The sequence below is a fragment of the Zymoseptoria tritici genome, chromosome 9, assembly GCF_000219625.1.
Source record: "Zymoseptoria tritici IPO323 chromosome 9, whole genome shotgun sequence".
Taxonomy (NCBI): Eukaryota; Fungi; Ascomycota; class Dothideomycetes; order Mycosphaerellales; family Mycosphaerellaceae; genus Zymoseptoria; species Zymoseptoria tritici.
The window spans coordinates 1,861,373-1,879,636 of NC_018210.1; the positions used below are offsets into that span (position 1 = coordinate 1,861,373).

Sequence of the window (18,264 nt, forward strand, 5' to 3'; positions counted from 1 at the left end):
CTACAGACGACTTGTCGTAGAGGCTACTCGTTTTCTAATACCGAGTCGTTATCTTCTTCTAGAAAGACTTCCCGTATTTCGCGCTTAGCCTTACTAACTGTAGCTTATATAGCGTTCGGGTTTCAGGCGGCAAGATAGGTACAGTCGGCGATAAGGTGCCCTTTTATCCCGCAACGGAGACAAAGGCCTTGTTCCCTTCGAGCCTATATTATTTCTCTCGTAACCTACTTTGCTCTCTTCTTATTACTTAACTCGACTCGGTTAGACCGAGTCGGTTCCTAATCTATTTCGTCTTTCGATTCTCGCGGCAGGGTCGCCCGTAACCCTATCGATAGTAGGGTCGCCCGTAACCCTATCGATAGTAGGGTCGCCCGGGGAGCGGAGGGTCTAGACATATTCGACCGAAAACGAAGGTTTACGAGCGATCCGCCGATAGTAAGAAGGTTTCTCGTAAAGGTTAAGTACTTATCCGGCGGGTTTAAGGCAAACGGGAGTAATACCTTACGTATCTCTTCGTTAAGAGAGTTCTCGAGAAGGGTAATCCGAATACCTTCGAGCTTCGGGTCCGATTCCGTATCCGGCGAGAGGGTCTCGGCTATTCCTGTATTAGCGAGAACTACCTCGAATCGAGGTAGGTAGGTCGCGATAGGTTCGTTGTTACGCTATTATATCCTCGAGAGGGTTTGTAGCGCTCGTCGTTACTAGTTTATATCGCCGTAGATACTATTTAGGTACTTGAGGAAATCGTTCGCGTTACCTTACCCGAGTCGGAGAGCGTTCTCGATAGTTGTTCTTACTATTCTCGCCGCACTCTCTTCGAGCCTACTTATTAAGTAGAGGAATTAGTCGAAGTCCCTACCGATAGCTACTTTATCGATAGCGAGCTTCGATAAGGTAGCGAGGTGCTAGTCTTCCTATTCTAATCTTTTGCCGCTAAAGGTCCGTAGCGTCGGGAGACGCTCTTTCGGGCGTCTCGGTATATAGTCGTCGTTCGTATTTATGTCCGTCGTTATTATTTCGATTGTCTCCGGGGCGAGTATAGAGCTACTTGCTTCTAGCGTCCGTTATACCGGTCGTTTTCCGGCTCGCTCGAGACGTATCTCGAGTTCGCGTCGTACTACCTCGAGTTCGCGTCGTACTATCTCGAGTTCGCGTTATGCAAGCTCGTTAGCTCGATGTCGTTCGTTATATATAGCTTCGGTCTCTACGATAGTAGCGCGATATTCGTTTCGAATCTGCTCTATCTCTATAGCGAGCTACGCCTAAAGTTTAGGCGGTATTTCCGTCGAGGAATCTATTCGATAACGAGCTTTAGAAAATGTAAGGGTCTAAACCGAAGTTGCGTATAAAGGTCTAGATCCGAATATATAAAATTCTAAAGCTACCGAAAGAAGATCTATCTAGAACAACGGAACGTCGAGTATAAGCTATATATGCGCGTAGCGTCGCTTAGCGTATACGTAGCCTTCTAGTCGGCCGAAAGGAAGCTTGTTCCCGATTCGGCCTAGTAGATTTCTGAACCGGCGTTCGTCCGTTAGGCGTTAGCCCTAGGCATCGGCATAGCTAATGCAGCCTTAGGCACTAGCCTCTAACAGCTAGTATTTATATAGATTATAGTAGTAGATATTTAATAGTATAATAATACGTAAATCCTTAAGATATAATAAATTTAATACTACGGCTCTACCTATAGAATGCGGCTAGACCTACTTTTAAATAATATCCGAGGTTTACTAAACGATAATAGTAATAATATCTACCTTTAGATCTCTTAGTAGACAATAAGGCGCCCTTATATTAGCGTTAGTCCTATAGCATTATATTACGCTATCTAAGTATAATTTAGTCCGCATTAGACAGCTCTATAGCTATATAAGGCAGTCTTATAAGATCGATAAACGAGGCTAGAAAATTCTCCGAACGAGCCCTAAGTTATCAATTCTACCGCACCTTAATTACCTCTTAGTCCTTCTTCTTATTCATCCTCGGCAACCCTAACCACAGAAGAAAGATGGCCGCCAGCAACGACAACACAATCGGCTGTAGCACTTGCACACCCTTCGCTTGAGCAATAGCTCCGACAGCATAAGGGAATAAAGCTCCTCCACTTCCACCAAAAGCTGCCGCGAAGCCAATAGCACTGACGTGGAGGTGCTTGGGTAGCAGCTTCGTACAAACCACCACCACAACCGGGAACAGCGGGCCCAGGAAGAAGCCTTGGAGGGCGACTGCCACTGTAGAGACGTAATACTGCGGCACGAGCCAGAAGATGAGTTGAAGACCCATCGTGATTGGGAGGTAGATCTAATGATATGTCAGTAAATATAGGGCTTCGTGCTGAAGTGTACTCACCATCAAAGCCAATTTCTCCCCAATGCGTGGCGTCACGAAACCCAACACCACACGACCAACTGTAATGCCCAACCAGAAGCCTGTGGCGCTCATACCGCTCGAGAATGGGTTCGCATCTCGGACACGGATCATGAACTCGACGATCCAACCTCCGAGTGCAACTTCAATACCGACATATCCAAGGAAGAATAGGGCACTGATCCAGGTGACTCGTGCTGCTGGCATGGTGAGGCAAGCTTCTTTGAGGCGTGAACCTGCAGCATCAGAAGTGCGGGGGTGTGCATCCCGGAATGCTTTTCCGTTTGCTTTCCAGAAGGCGTGCAACGACGTTCCCAGCTCGAGGGCTGCGAAGCCGATCTGATTGAGAAGTCAGCGATGTCGATAGACGTGTAAGTTTGGACTCAAACTCACCATGCAGTAGTACCAGTAGTACCATGGTAAGTTGGCCTTTGTGATCATACTAGTGGCAACCAGGGGAGCGATCGTTGCGCCTACACCATAGAATGCGTGTAGGAAGCCTAGGATCTCGTTTGCGTTCGCCATGGCTCCGATCCAGGCATTCCAACCAGCATCCAGGAGTCCGTTGCCAAAGCCAGCAAATATGAAGGAGACGATAAGTACCGGGTAGGGTGGATGCAGGGCGATGACAACGTATGCGATGATATGGCACATCGCTCCGATGAATGCCACTCCTCGTTGTCCGAATTTCATGTGCACCGCATTGTTCAGTAACGCGGAGAGGTTGTATCCCACGAATGGCGAGAGGAAAACGAGGGAGATAATAGAATATGGCAGGTCGTAGAAGGTCTGTAGATACGGAATGATGGCGCCGTATGTTGCATCGTTCATGCCCATTACCACAAAGGCCCAGAATGCAGCGCTGACTCGGTAGAGGTTGATGCGTGGTGTCTTCCATGTCTGAAGAACCTCGTTCGGTGTCGTGGTCGGAGATGGAAGGGCTTCGTTCCTGTCTGACTGTTCTTCGCTCGGGTCTTTCGCGGATCCAAGACTTCGTCCAGTGATGGAGGGCACTTTGGTCACACTCGGCCGTTCGGACTTATTGTATACGGGTTCCAGTTCGATCTGGTCCAGGACGACTGTAGAGGAGCCTCCGTTGGCTCGTTCGGAAGTCATGTTGGCGGTATTGTCTTGCGTGCGTCGAATTCCAAGCGGCACGGATTAGGCAGAAGCTGGGACGAGAGCTCATGAGACTTCAACAAGTCAATGCAAACGAGAGCAGATGCGAGACCATGAAGAAGTGTGGTGGGAAAGAAGTGACTTGGCGGCAACTGCCCGATTCGGCCTTGCCGCTCAGCTTCGAAGTGGCGACCAGGATCAGTGTTGTCCCGCTTCCAGGAATGGAGCAGTTTTCCGCCAGAGAGCTGAGTCACTTGTACTATGCAGCAGGTCAAGTCCACGCACTTTTGGAGCTGATCAGCTGTAGCAAGTGTCCTTGTTGCAAGCGGTGGGCATTTCGGGAGAAGGGCGACCGAAGTCTGCCGGGCCTTTTCTCGGGCGTGGAGCCGAAGAGAAGGAGATGCTGCTTGACGGTGGACATCGTTGCTGTCATGTGGACGGGAAGAATGTCAGTGGTATCGATGCCAGCTGCGTATGACTGTGAAGCGTGTCTGAGTTTGAAGCATCTCGCGGTTGATGTTTCATGATTCGTACTGGGTGAAGTGAGGTCGACATCTGATCGACCAAGCAATTTGGCACGATTTCGATCCCACAGCTTGTGCTTGCATGTCTTCACTCACATCCTCTATAGAGCCAACGACAATCATGTCACAACTCGGCGTGCATGCCTCGTAGCATCTCCGGTTCACTCTTCCTCACAACATGAACGCCGTCGATGCCACCGAACGTGGCAGCGGTCAGCAAGATGGAGAGCCGCCGTCCCTCCTCACCATCATCCTCGACACGAATCCGCACGCCTGGGCTCTCCTCGAAGACTCCCTCTCTCTATCCAAGGTCGTCGTGAATTTGCTGGTCTTTGTCAACGCTCACATCGCCATCAACCACGCCAATCGAGTCGCCGTTCTCGCCAGTCATTCGGAACGCGCGGAATGGCTCTATCCTACCGCACCGAGTTCACATTCTCATCGGACCAACGGCGACGATGTCGAAATGGCAGACTCAACCGCGACCATGAATGGAGGCGCCAATCACCCTCCACCAGATGATCCCAACAAATACCGTCCCTTCGCCCAAATCGAACACGCCCTCGCCAACAACCTCCGAAAACTCATCGAACGCACATCAACCTCCTCCCTCTCCGCCACTCCCGCAACCATGATGGCAGGCGCCTTGACAATGGCCCTCTCCTACATCTCAAAACAATCCGCCGCTCTCCCAACAACCACCTCCAGCGCGCAATTCAACTACTCCGACCCCAACGCCGGCCCAGCAGGCGGCAACGACCTCGCAGCCGACAACAAAGGTCCCAACAACCTCCTCGGCCTGACCTCTCGCATCCTCATCCTCTCCGTCTCAGGCGATCTAGCGGACCAATACATCCCCATCATGAACTCCATCTTCGCCTGCCAACGTCTCAGCATCCCCATCGACATCCTCAAACTTGCTGGCGATACCGTCTTCCTCCAACAAGCCGCTGACGCCACGGGTGGGATTTACATGGCGTTGGACGAACAGTCTCGAGCGGGTTTCCTCCAGTATCTCATGTTCGCCTACCTTCCCGACCAGACCGCGAGGAATCATCTCATCATGCCTGGGGAGAGTGAAGGTGTCGACTTCCGCGCTGCATGTTTCTGTCATCGACGAGTGGTGGACATTGGATTCGTGTGTTCGATTTGTCTGAGCATTTTCTGCGAGCCGATGCAAGATGGTCAGTGTTTGACGTGTGGGAGTCATCTGAGCATGGCGAATTACGGACAGAAGCCGGCTGTGGTTCCGAAGAAGAAGAAGAAGAAAGTGCCGAGGAAGGGGATTGATGGAGTTGATACTCCTAGTAGTCGGGCGGGTACTCCTCTTCCTGCGTGAAGTTGAGGATTGTCATTTTGGTTCTGTGAATTACTCGATGAGTCTACAGGACATTGGAGCATCTTCGGCTACCAAGATCGTCTCCCAGAGAACGGAACGCCTTTAGCAAGGAGGCGACTCCGGCCTCGCGCCGCTCAATATGCGATCCGGCGGACAACGAGACAAGTACCCAGTGCCTACCTCGTGCCATTCGGTCGATCGGAAGAATCACTCCTGGCTTCCGATCAGCTTGAAGTTGTGCACCTTGAGCAGGAGAGTGAAAGATATCCATCCCACACATTCACACGCCACATCAAACGCTTGAGGCTCGAGTCCCAATTGTAGCAACAGCACCAACCATGCCTCAATAAACCGCTCACTTGGCTATAATGCTGTTCTCCAACACAACTCGGCCCCTCCCTCACGCACGCAGCACTTGCACCCCAACCAAGGACGACCTACACATGGTATCTCCTCGAAGCACACACCACGGAAGCAAGTCCAAGTTCGGCTGAAGGAGAAAATTCATCACACAGCAAGCTTAAAAAAAAAAAAGGGAGTATTTGTCCACAAGAAGAGTAGAAAATCCATCTACAGAACAGCTAGAGTACAAGCAAAGCAGGGGCCAGCAAAAAGGGGTATGGTAGTAAGTAAGGTAGTAAGAGGTAGTAGTTACAAAAGCCCTCTTCTCTCTTCTCTCTTGAGTACAACAAACAAAATGTACCAAAAAACCAAAATCAAGAACATAAAACAGAGAAGTTCAAACGCAGAATCTCAGGTCGAGCCATTTCAGCCCGGTGACTGCTCATTCTTCTTGCTCCTCCACCGTGTAGTACGACGACCGCTAAAAAAGCAAACACACAAAACACAAGGAACAAAAAGAACATTCATCGTACAACACATGCAAATTTTCTCGTCGCACCCAAGTCTCGGCGGCGACGACGACAAAAGATCGGCCTTCCCTCCTCATCTCGGACAGTAAAGACCAATGAACCTCCAAGCCCCACCTAGAAGCAATTCAGCCCGCTCTTCTTCTTCTTCTTATTCGCATTCAACTCCGCCATCCTCTGCTCCAACGCCAACCGCGCCGTCTCCGCCCGCCGTCTCATCTCCCTCTCCTCCTCCACCGCCTGCACGCTCGCCCTCGAATTCGTCCTCTCCTTCCTCAAGCCGACGAGTTCATCTTCCAATTCCGTACACTTCTTCCGCCAATTCTCCATCTCCGACTTCGTCCTGTTCGCGCTCGTTTCGAGATCCACGAGAGCTTCTTCCAGCGTCGCGGTGAGTTGTTTTTCCGCAAAGAGGTGTTTTTCAATCGTGCGGATGCGGGTTTCTTGTTCTTCGATGAGTTGCATGACGGCGGGGCTGGGGGGTATGTCGGTGGAGCCGTGGGCGGAGCCCGGGGGTGAGGTGGCGGCGGGGTGGGGGGAGCGGCCGCGGGGGGTGGGTGATGTAGGGCCGTCGAAGCTGCCGGCTGTGGGTGTGCCGAGGGGTGGGAGGGGTGGGAGGGGGATGGAGGGTGGTGGGGTGGGGAGGACGCCGCCTCCGGTTTTGCGCTGTGCACCTGCTGAACTGGATCGAGCGGGCGCGGTGGAGTTGACTTCTGGGGAGAGGGAGTCTCGGTTGATTGCTGTTGATGAACCGTTGGACGCCATGGAGAGATGCTTGAAGGCGTTGAGTTGTTGCTGCGAGATTGTTAGTGATGTTGGGTGGAGGAGGGCTGTCTTTCCAACTTACCTCGAGATGAGCACTCCTGAACTTGGCCTCTTCCAACTCCCTCTCCAATTCCACTCGCGCTTGACCGGACTCTGATTGCAGTGTCGACAGTCGGTTCGTCGTCGCTTGATGTGTGTCATACGTAGAGTTGAGCTGCTCCTCGAGTTGCTCACAGAGTGTGGAGCTCTTGTTGTACTTCTCCGTCATCTTCTCCAGCTTCTCGGCACGTTCCTCACTGACAGTCTTGAGCTCCCCGATCTGGCTCTCCAATTCCACAGAGCGGTTGATGGCACTCTGGAGCTCTTCTTGAACATCCTTGAGCTCGTTGGTCGTCTTGAGATGTCGTGTGTGCAGATCCTTGCCTTCCTCAACGAGTCCCTCAATCTGCGATTGTAACGCTGTCGCACTGGTCTCGTAGCCGAGGGCCGCTGAAGCACTAAGCAAAAGGTTCTTCGCTTGACTCTTCGCATCTTCAAGCTCCTTCTCCAGCTCGGTGACGACGGCCTCGTAGCTGTCCTCCAGAGCATCATGCTTCGCGGCGGTCTCATTCTCGAGGTTCGCCATGGATTGCTGCAGCTCCTCAATCTCCTTTGTATGCGAAGATTGCAACGTCTCCAAGCTCTCCTGATGAATCGCAATCGCGGACTTGTGCATTTGGAGTTGATTCTCCAGATTTGCGACCAGATCCTTGTGTGTGCTTAGGTCCGTCTGAGCCTGCTCGCGCGACTGCGAATGATCTTCAGCCTCCTTTCGGACGGCATCGTAGGATTTCTGCAGTTCGTCAAGCTTTGAAACATGCTCGTCCGCGAGGGATCGATGCTTCTCCACTTCTGCAGTCAACGCGTCGACCATCTCCTGATGCTTCACGCGCTGCTCCTCAAGGGCAGCGGAGATGCCATCCGAGCTTTCAGCTTCTCGTGAAGCGCCCTTGTCTTCCGCAGCTCGCAACGATTCTTGCAGCTCCGAAATCGTTGCCATGAGTTTCTCCTGGGATACATTCATGCTGTCAACAGCCTCGCGATGCTTGCCTTCCCATGTTGCGACTTGTTCTTGCAGCCTGGCGACCTCTTCTGAGTCGTTGGACTGAGCAGCGCCAGCCATTGCTTGTTCTTCGGTGATCTCTTTATTCGCGCTGCCCGCCGTGAATGATGGAGTGGCAGGGAAGTCGCCTGGCATCACATCACGATCTTGTACTGACAACGACTCGGCATTCGCCTTTTGATGATCATCCAGCGATGTCTTCAGACTCTCGACCTGTTCCTGAAGTTCCTTCTCTCTCGCGGCATGCTGTTCGTGTAGAGCCCGAATTTGGTTCTCGCTCTCCATCAGTTGATCACGCATTTGACCAACGACTGAAAAGTCAACGGCAGAGGATGCCGCCATGCTTGAACGCTCACGGGTGAGGCCTGCAATGATGGTCTGCTTCGTGTCCATTTCCTTCTTGACAGTACCAATCTCCGCCTCAAGCGCTTGCACCCTCTCCGATCGCGAGTGCAGCTCGGCCATGACGTTGTTCAGGTTCTGCTCGAATGTGTGGCGGACATCGGCCTGGTCCTCGAAGTTGTTCAATACCAACGTCTTCAGCGTCACGTAAGATCTCGCCGCACGGTCAGAGCTGTTGCTGAGGAGCTCCTCGGACCTCCTTCTCCAGCTCTTGGGGAAGGTCGAGGGAGATGCTGGTACTGTAGGCGATGCCGCGCGCGCCTGCTGCGACTTTTGGACCTCTTGTTTGAGGCTCTCGACTTGTGAGAGTGTAGCTTCATGTCGCTGGGCAAGACTCATGTAGTTCTTGGTGAGTTCGGTCACCGAGACCTCCTTCTCGGCATGGAGTTTTCGCAGGGTTTCCATTTCTTGCAGGATGACATCCTGCTCGACGGGCGAACGGCCTGGAGTCGAATCTCGGTCCGACTGTGAGGTAAAATGTTGTTCCACAATCTGGCCATCTTCAAGCTTGTTCTCCTCTTTGGCTTCCGCGCCAGTATTCTGTGGCTCCTGCGATGACAACTCCGAAGACAGCGACCGCGAGGATGTAGGCTGTTGTCCATTTGTAGCCTTTTCCTCGACCTCCATCCCCGCGCCTGCTAAAAAAGAGTCTCGATCGCTCTCGAGTGTAGGCGACTTCGGGACGTCCTTATCGTACTCCATTTTCGCCAAAGTCTCGAGAGCGGTGCGATACTTTTGCTGGAGGAGATCGTAGTCCGTGAGGACATTCTCATGCTCCGAGCGAAGATCGAAAAACTCCTGCGTCAGGCTCTCCAACTTCTCGGCCATGAACTCCGCCTGAGCTGGACTGCGCGGTGCTTCCGTAATTGAGGATGGAATTGTCTCGGGCGTTGGCTGAGAGATATCGCGCTCCATGTAATCCGAGCCATCGCTGCTGTAGCGAGTGTGAGCCGATGAGCGTACAGAATCGCGAATGTGGCCGTTGGCTGCGGCATGCACTGCTTGAGGAAGATGTGAATCTCCATTGACCTTGGCCTCGCCATCGTGACCGCCATCGAGCTCAGTCAGAATGTTGTCCAATCTGCCGATGCTGCGCTGGCGCTCAACAACATGTTCAAGACGGTCAATTTCCCGTTGCATCATCTCATGGTCTTGCTCAGCCTCTGCCAGTCGCTCCTCGAGTGTCGAAATGTACTCCTCAGCTCCCACTTCGCTGTCCCTCGCACGAGCCACTTCTTTGCGGAGTTCCGAGATCAACGTTGCGTTGCGCTCCTCATCTGTGGTCGCACCGTGCATCTTCTCCTCCAACGTCCGAGTATATGAATCGTTGTCCGCTTCTCGTTCCATGTATTTGGCAACTCGAGCTTGCAGCTGCTGTTGAATAGTGTCCAGGTATGCTATACGCGTCTCTTTCTCAAGCAGAGTGCTCTCGGTGCTTGCAAGCGATGATCTCGTCTTTGACAGTGATGTCTCCAGGCTTTGAATGGTCTTTTCGTACTCCAGCACCACCTGCTCAACGGCTTCGGCGAAAGAGTTGGATCGCTTGATTCGTTCGCTGGCGTGCTCGCCAATCGCCTCATTCAACAGTGGTGTTTCCGCTTCTTCATTGTCCCGACTCTTGGAGATCTCGGAAATGAGTTTCGCATGGCGCCCGCTGAGTGCGTTGTAGTTCTCGCGCATGTCAAGCAGCTGGGACTGCAGCTCAGTTTCCCGACCTCGAGGACGGTCCGTTCGCTCACCCTTGTCGTTATTACGGCCCGCGTTGTATTCGTTATGCCGGATTTGATCTCGAAGGAACGACACCTCGGCGCGCAGACGATCGATGACTGCTTGCTTGTCTCCATCTTCGTGACTCTGTTGAATCGTCGGCTTGCTTTGGATAGATCTCGCTCGGTAGGCATAGTGAACGGTGTTGAGAGTCTCGCTGAGGTGGAAAGCTGCGGGTGTGACACAAGCCACCATGAACGTGATGGCGTTGCCTCCTAAAGAGTCTTGCAGTAATCGAGTCAACTTGGCGTCGCGGTACGAGATGTGTCCACTACCCTGTTTCGTGGACAGCTGTGAGATGACCTTGCCCAAACTCGCCAATCCCGCGTTGATGGCAATCCCTTCTTTGGCTCGTTCGCCCGTGGCGCCAGTGTTCTTCAAGCGCTCACTGCCAGCCAAGTCCACAAAATGTAGCTTGCTGTCGAGTGTTACAATATTCTCGGCGCCAGGAACATCATCGGTAGGCATTGACCGATGCTTTTCGGCTTTTGTGAGTGGAGCTGATCGTCCGTCCGCCTTCTTCTGGATCAGATTCAAGCTGAAGACCGCATGTGATCGTGAGGATCGTGCGTTGATGGCCGTGGCGTCCGTCTGTCTGATGGTTGATCCAAAGTTCAGCGCATTGAGAACGTCCTCGGCGGAGTTGATGGGCAATTGCGTAAGGCCAGTGAGCATTATCCGACCCTTGGCGTCCTCACGAACCAAGACTTGCCCACGTTCATGTTGTGGCACAGCCTCGGGGACCAGGAGGTCGCGAAACTGTTCGTTGTAAATCTCCACATATGTTGCTCTGAGTTCCCAGCTTTTTGAGGAGGCATTCCCGCCTCGCGCGACACCGGCAATACTGGGCATGTTTTGTACCGAGTATCGCTTCGGTGTTTGAAGTCCAGAAGGTCGTGACGATGACCCGTTCAGCGCCTCGAACAGGGCTTGCGCTGCTCTGGGAACGACGCCTTTGACCTCTGGATCAGCCTGGTCTTCCGGACCGGATGTTCCCATGGTGTATGATTTGCCGGATCCCGACTGTCCGTAGGCCAGTATTGAAACATTGTATCCCTTGACGAATGATGTTACACTGTCACTCAGATACTCCCAAAGTCCTTCTTGACTCGTGTTCTCGTCGAATATCCGGTCGAAGATGAATTCTTCCTTCTTTTGCGGCGATTGAATGTGCAAAGTGTGGGAGTTGGGGACCTCGCAGGTGCTCTCGCGGAATCGTTGCGGTATGAGATCGAAGCCGGGGTCTTCAGCTTTCAGCGGTGGTCGTATGCGGACAACTAGAGGTACACAGCATGATCAGTGGAATGTCTTTTTGTCGCGTAAACGATGGATGCCACGCACCAACTTTGACGGCGGTTCGAGCGGACTCCTCGTCGCTGGACCGGCTCGCGACCTCGGCCATGCGACTCTGGGTTCGATTGTGAGGTCGCATGGTCGACGGGTGGGCTGCAGTGAATCCAGGCGATGCAGGCGGAGTCGCATGGCTGGCTGCGTTATTAGGAGCAGGAGGAGGCTCCATAATCGCGCGCAACCCCTACGAGTGGCAGAGCGCCCGACGACCAGGGTGTCGTGTGGAGGACCTCGCTAGAGGGAGCAATCGGAATGCGCACGGGCGGTACCAGCGGCGCTTGGAGGCTCGCGGAGTTGGAATTGGCGCAATCACCAATCAGTCAGTGAAGAATGTTATTGTCAGTGATGCACACAGGTCGCGCTCCTCTCATTGAACGAGAGCGTGTGCTCCGAGTCGTGAGTCGGCATTCAAAAATTGCCACGACGAGGTGGGTGATGATGAAGAGGAGGATGGGGAGTGGCCGAAACGGACCTAACGGGCTGCCGTTTCGAAACTTTGGCTTCTAGTTCTATCAGCTGAATGTCAGCCTCCCGTCTCCACTTCCTACGAGGCGCGAAACTAAATGGTCTGGAGGCTGGACGATGGACTTACCTTGCGATTGCCTACTCTCAAGAAGTTGGTTGATTTTTCGAAGACGGTCTGCAGTGGAACGCGGCGAGTGATTATTCCAGGGCGGATCGTTGCAGGGCGCCACCTGTCGAAGACGGAAGACTGAAGCGAAAGACTGGGATCCCCTCGCATGTTCTATTGCCAGTCATCACCGGGAAGTCCAATCAATGCGATGGCACGGGAAGAGGCAGTATAATGCTTCTCTTCTGGCTGCCAACACATACATGCACAGGCACGAGGCACAGCTCCATCAACTCAGGGGAACGATCAGTAAGAGAGGGGCGATCATATACGAGGCGCCGGTACTTTCATAGCTCGCAGTCTCGCCTACAAGCTGTACAGCATTCTTCACCCCGCCGCCAGGGGCCTCACTTTTCATTTCCTTCAAGAAACAGTTTCCCTTGTGACAGGATTGCCACAGACACAATGATACCGTAATACACTCTCAAACTGGCATTGCCCTGCGACGTGGATGATCATACACGTTCCATTTTTATCAACATCACACATGGCAATCAGGATTATTCAGTGCCGCACCTTGTCTTGCACGTTGTTGTTCCTTTTCCTCCTTCCGAGCCGCGGTACCTCTCGGTCCGTCGGTCTCCCAAAGCTTCCAGCCTCGGACTTTGGCCCCGTACCTGCAATTCGGCAGCTGGAGTTTTAAACATTTCGCCTATTATCTTTTAGTGTGAACCGTCTTTCTTGTTGACTTCTCGATGGGACGGGAGTGTGTTTCATGTCATGAATCCACCACTCTGGCATGCTACCTTCTCCAGGGTGCGACTGAGGCGTCACAGTGGACGTCGTACAACTCACACCTCACCGTTGTCAATTGGCATCACTCCACCAAAACCTCCGGTATGATAGATATCTCGACCTCACTGCTCATCCCGCCCCACGCGAGAAGCGCGAAACACGCTTATACCGCCTTACCTCGATCGCCCGGCGCCAACCCTGAATTTTCCACGCCTGTGATCCGATCAGAAGCTCTCATCTCACTCGACTCGCGAGATCACCACATCAAATATCTTTTTTCCCGTGATGAACAGGACAAAGCCGGTGAAGCCACAGTAAGATAGCCACACTTTGACCACCTCACCTGATGACAATGATGAGTGAACGAACCTTCGCTGGGAAATGTCAGACTCGTATGTCGTATGAAGGTACGTATATCCATCAATGTCTGACCGACCACGATCATCCATCGACTCCCCATCGCAATTCTCGTAGGGCTGGTCCTCCCCACCGATAAACGAGGCCCAAATCCGAGAACCATCATCATCTGGAGAAATCGCGACCGTTGGGCGAACGGCGGTTCGTCGATCTGTGATGAAGTCGCGCCAATGGCTCATTTCGACGCCAAAAAATTCCGTCTTAGCTCACGATTCTGCAACGCTGGCTTCCGAAAATTGCAATCTTGGTTCAACGTCGAGTCTAGAACTAACAGAAAAGGCTATCTCTCGTCCCGGTTTTTTTTTTCCCGGGACGAGGGGTCTGGCGTTGACGGGTCCAGCATCTCTGTGGAGAGGGAGACATTCTCGCACCTCCATACTCTGGCATGGATCTGTCCTGTCGTTGATTGATCGTGATGATGGGGCTGATGGCGACATCGATCAGGGTTTTGCGCAATTTTTGATGAGTGGGGGTCAGACTCACAGCGGCTGACAGCATGCTGATGGGGAAAGCTTGTTCGCGTGGAAAGACCTCGGGATCAACGGGATCAACGAGAGGTGCGAACATATATGTCGATAATGAACATCTGGGAAAACCTAGCGGCAATTCGACCTGCTTCTGTCTTGTGAGCCGCAGAGGCGAAGAGTGGGTAGATCGTCTGAAGAGAACGTATATGTAGATTAGGAAAATGTATTCAAAAGCACGTTCGACTTTATCAACGCCCTTTGGTCGAAGTAGATCGTCAAACGCTTTGACGGGATGTACACCATCACAGCTTCACAGTGTCATTCTACTCACGCCGCGTCTCACGCAATCTCGACTGTCCTCGAAGCTGTGTCGTCTGAGCACCCACCATAGCCTCCATCTCGCAGGGGCCTCTTTCAGTGTTCAGCTGCCTGGTCCCTAACCCTAGCAAGCAAAGAATGCCATCGAATGTGTGCTCAGTCCCAGCCTGAGTTCAAGCACAGTAGAACAATCTCGTGGGTATCATATAGATTGTGCTCTACTCATCTCCTCCGACTATCGTACACGCCTCAGAACGCCCTGCAGGTCAAACACCCAGACTCCCATATCTTCATAGGTCTTCCCTTCATGCTGCCGTGCCCGCGCGGACAAAACCTTCGTTCCCCAACGACGAGCCCTCAGACCGAGCACCCCAGAATACCAAGTATACGCACTCATGAACCATCCCAAGTGCTGTCCCATCCATGGGCGGATATACTGTGCTCACAAAAAGTACTCTCCTCTCCCTTGACGTCCCGCCGGCACCGCTCTCCTATGGTCGGGAACGGCGGAGAAGATCTTGAAGTCGGGCTCCAGATCATCGCCGAGGGTCATGATGCTGGCGACGTTGCCGCAGCGGTAGCAGTAATTCGGCGCCGACCAGACGGTCACGACGTCTTGCGTGGCGAAATGGTATTTGTAGCCTTCGTTGACTAGCTGATGAGCGCGGGCGATGAGCTGTAGGTTGTTGACGTGGTTGAACTGTTTCGAGAGGTCAGGACGTCCCACACCAGAAGTCATTTGTTAGGATTCGACTCACCTCGCTGGACACTTTGTCTCCGAATAGCCAGCCTGCACCTCGAGGCGAGACGGCCCATGTTTCGACATCTTCCGGATCACTCCATACCAAGTCGCAGAACGCTCCTTCGTGTGGGATTTCCTGTGCTCTTGCAACAACTCTTATTTGATCAAGAGTTCGGATTTCCGGAGAGAGGCCGCCGTGAACGCAGAGGACTTTGCCGTCGATGATGGCGGCAAGGGCGAGAAAGTCAAAGACCTGACAGCAAGACTTCCAAACACTGGCGTTGCCGTATTTCTGCTGACACTCCTCGTAGAATCCGTAGACCTGTGTGATTTGGCGAGACTCGTGGTTCCCGCGAACAAGAGTGACCTTGTCGGGATATCTGTACGTTGGTTAGCCAGAGCGATGCATCAAATGTTGTTATTCATACTTCGCCTTCAAACACATCAAGAGCGTGAACGTCTCGAGCGAGAAGTATCCTCTGTCGACAAAGTCGCCCAAGAAGACGAAGTTCTGGTGTCCAGTCGCCAGGTCTACTTTATTGCTCTTGCTCTTACTCCGACTTGCGTTGGCACTTCTGACGCCAACACCACTATCCTCACTGCCGTCGTCGTCATCCTCATCATCCTCCTCTCCATTCATGCTCCGGCTCCGCACTCTTCCTCGCTGTTCCTCATCGTCTTCTCCACCCTGCTCAGACCCATCATTTGATGCTGCAGATGTGTACGCGCTGTCCTGTTGAAACCTTCGCTTCATCTTCTTGCGCACCTTCGGGTCGGAGATTTGTGTGGGAGGTTCCAGATCCGCTGCGTTGAAGCCGGCCGCTGCTTTTCCTCGAGGGCTCAGACTTGACCTCGCCTGTGCATTTCTCGCACCTGCCGCCGCCTCAGCTGCTCTTTGGTCGACTTCACCAGGCATGCCACCAGCCACATGGAATAGCTCCAGCAGATCGTAGAACTGGCCGTGAATGTCTCCGCATACCGTGACGGGAGATTGCACAGGCTGTATATTCGACTCCTCCATCAGGCACTCCTTCACGATCTCGCAGAGGCGCTTCATGTCAGCCTCCGGTAGGTATCGACATAGCTTGGCCTGTTCGAGCCATTCATCCGGACCAGAATTCGCGCTTAAGGTCGCAGGTCCGGGTTGAGGGACGTCCGAGTCCCTCTCGCGCACCATCTTGGAGGATCACGAGGGCGAATCGGTGGGTGAGCTGAAGGACGCAACTGACGATTCGGTCGGTCAGTATATCTCGAGAGCACGGGCGATGTCCAGGGGTTTTGACGATGTCTCGTGCGCAGCAGGGTTGTAGGTCACAGGGTATGAGGTTGTGAGTGAGTTCGTGATGAAGTGAAGTGGGTCGGTGTTGCGCGCTTTCCCGCCGGCGCTACCTCCGCAAAGCGGCAGAGATCAAGGGTCGTCGATCCCGAAAGACCTGCGACCAACAGCTCTTTTCAGCTACTTGAGATCACACTGTGCACGACAGCAGATGATAGGAACGAGAGAGCGAATGGCCTCAGGTTCTGCTGACTTTGGACATACTGCTATAGATATTCGCCTCTCCCAAGGCCCATGATCCTCGATCATGATTGCGCATCGACTTTCGTAACGCCCGGAGTCGAGGGAGTGGACTGCATCGTCTGCGCCGTTGTGGCAGATGTCCCAACAACTCCTCCTCTACCTCCACGACCTCCTCGCCCTCCGCCTCTGGCACCGTTGAAGCCGCCTCTGCCTCCTCCCACTCCACCTCCACCGCCACCAACCATCCCACCAACAGCATTATTGCCCGCGTTCCGATCCTTGAACTCGAACACTTCAACATGGCCGTTCCCTACGGGTATCTTCTTCGCTTCCAGCGCCTTCTTCATCGCTTCCACAGTCTTGAATATCGCAATTGCAGTTCCCTTTCGAGGATCGATCGTGACATTAACGACGTCACCGTGCTTCGCGAGCGCTTGCTGGATCAGGATTTCGGTCATGCCCTGGCTGGGATTGGCATGTTTGAGGTAGGCTTTGTGATTCGATGTGATTGCATTTGGCTGCGACTGAGCTTTCGGGCCTGTTGGCGCTTTCGCAGGTGCTGAAGATTGGGCGGCTTGAGTCGCTGCGGGCTTGTCCTTTGCATTTGCCTGTGCAGGTGTTGGTTGGGAGGCTGCGGGTGTCGCCGGCGGTTTCTGTACAATGGCTTTTGGCTTGATACCCAGGTCTTTCTGCAGCATTTTCTTGATCCCTTCCGTGTTATTGCCTCGTTGACGCTGCCGCCCAGGAGCAGAAGGCTGTGCGGTACTTGCTGCAGCAATAGTTGCCGCAGGAGCCACAGCTGGTGTCGTTCCAGCAGGTTGTGCTTTGGCCGGCGGGACGGCTTTCTTCCCTTTCGCGGGACTGGCAACTTTTGCATTCGTCTGCAACGGCGACGCAGGCCGCTGTTGTGGCTGTTGCTTAGAAGCAATTTGCTTGTTCAAAGCCTTGACGGCTTCCTTTGATGCTTGTTCAACCTTCTGCTGCTGTCCTTTACCGGCCTTGACATCCTTCTCCGTAGTGGGGACCACCTCTTTGCTGTCCTTCTGGGCAGGTCCTTTGCCGTCCTTTTTGTCCTCTTTGCTCGCCGCTGCCTTCGCCTTGTTCGCCTTCTTCTCCCGCAGGGCGTCAATCAACGGCGTGCTCTTGACCTTGACCTTCTCCGTCACATCTTTCTCCACGTTCACACTGTCAATCGCGGCCGGCTTGACAATCGGCTGTGTCTCCGCTTCGAGAAAGGCGATGAATTCCGGATCCGTATCGATAGTGCCTTGACGATTGTCCGCCCGTACTTTGACGTTGAGAGGAGTTCGTTGAATGGGTGCGAACCCAATAGTGGGCGGGAGATGTTTGAGGTCCGAGTGCTTGTAAGTGCCAGCCTTGTCGTGGAAGACTATGGCGAGGAAGCGCGCGTCCAGCTCTTTTACCATCGACTCGTTCACCAAATGGATGTAGCATCTGCTCTGCTCGGGGAATTTCCCCAAACCCGACTTCACTTTACCCTGACGGTACTCTCTCCAATCCACCTTGCCATTTCCCAATTTCCACTCATCTCCCAAAGTCTCTTCGAATTCGGTCAAGGTGAGTCCCGGTGGTAATCGACGGATCTCCAGCTTCAAACGTGGTGCGACCGCTTTCGGTGCTGCGCGTGTGGTGGTATTGACCGGTAGCACGCCTCGCTCACCATTCTTGGAGAGCAATTTGGGCGGCATGGCGTGCCGTGGGAGGCCAGGAGTTGGTTGGTGTTGGGTCAATGTTTGTGGTCGAGAGCGTGGGGTGCTAGAAGTGACGGCGATCGATGGCAGCTGCCCGAGCCGCAGCTCCAAACGGC

General features: G+C 53.3%; 5 protein-coding genes across 5 annotated transcripts; 1 reads left to right on the forward strand and 4 right to left on the reverse strand.

Annotated features, from left to right (window-relative positions):
• Positions 1–1,962: 1,962 nt before the first annotated feature.
• MYCGRDRAFT_47411 (uncharacterized protein) lies at positions 1,963–3,486 on the reverse strand (the record flags this gene model as incomplete). Its single annotated transcript, XM_003849542.1, has 3 exons — positions 1,963–2,304; positions 2,353–2,709; positions 2,764–3,486. The coding sequence occupies 3 exons, from the start codon at positions 3,484–3,486 to the stop codon at positions 1,963–1,965; spliced, it is 1,422 nt and encodes a 473-aa protein (XP_003849590.1).
• Positions 3,487–4,191: 705 nt separating this feature from the next.
• Positions 4,192–5,352, forward strand: MYCGRDRAFT_75897 (uncharacterized protein; the record flags this gene model as incomplete). Its single annotated transcript, XM_003849479.1, has 1 exon — positions 4,192–5,352. One exon carries the CDS (start codon positions 4,192–4,194, stop codon positions 5,350–5,352), a length of 1,161 nt encoding a protein of 386 aa, XP_003849527.1.
• Positions 5,353–6,338: 986 nt separating this feature from the next.
• On the reverse strand, positions 6,339–11,659 carry MYCGRDRAFT_47142 (uncharacterized protein; the record flags this gene model as incomplete). Its single annotated transcript, XM_003849541.1, has 5 exons — positions 6,339–6,995; positions 7,069–8,179; positions 8,246–8,955; positions 9,175–11,534; positions 11,599–11,659. 5 exons carry the CDS (start codon positions 11,657–11,659, stop codon positions 6,339–6,341), a joined length of 4,899 nt encoding a protein of 1,632 aa, XP_003849589.1.
• Positions 11,660–14,617: 2,958 nt separating this feature from the next.
• Positions 14,618–16,173, reverse strand: MYCGRDRAFT_75902 (uncharacterized protein; the record flags this gene model as incomplete). The annotated part of the gene is made up of 4 exons (XM_003849540.1): positions 14,618–14,875; positions 14,934–15,297; positions 15,346–15,739; positions 15,791–16,173. The coding sequence occupies 4 exons, from the start codon at positions 16,092–16,094 to the stop codon at positions 14,618–14,620; spliced, it is 1,320 nt and encodes a 439-aa protein (XP_003849588.1).
• Positions 16,174–16,373: 200 nt separating this feature from the next.
• MYCGRDRAFT_117814 (uncharacterized protein) lies at positions 16,374–18,146 on the reverse strand (the record flags this gene model as incomplete). Its single annotated transcript, XM_003849539.1, has 2 exons — positions 16,374–16,546; positions 16,597–18,146. Coding segments are annotated over 2 exons (1,723 nt in total), but the record flags the coding sequence as incomplete, so codon positions are not given.
• Positions 18,147–18,264: the final 118 nt, after the last annotated feature.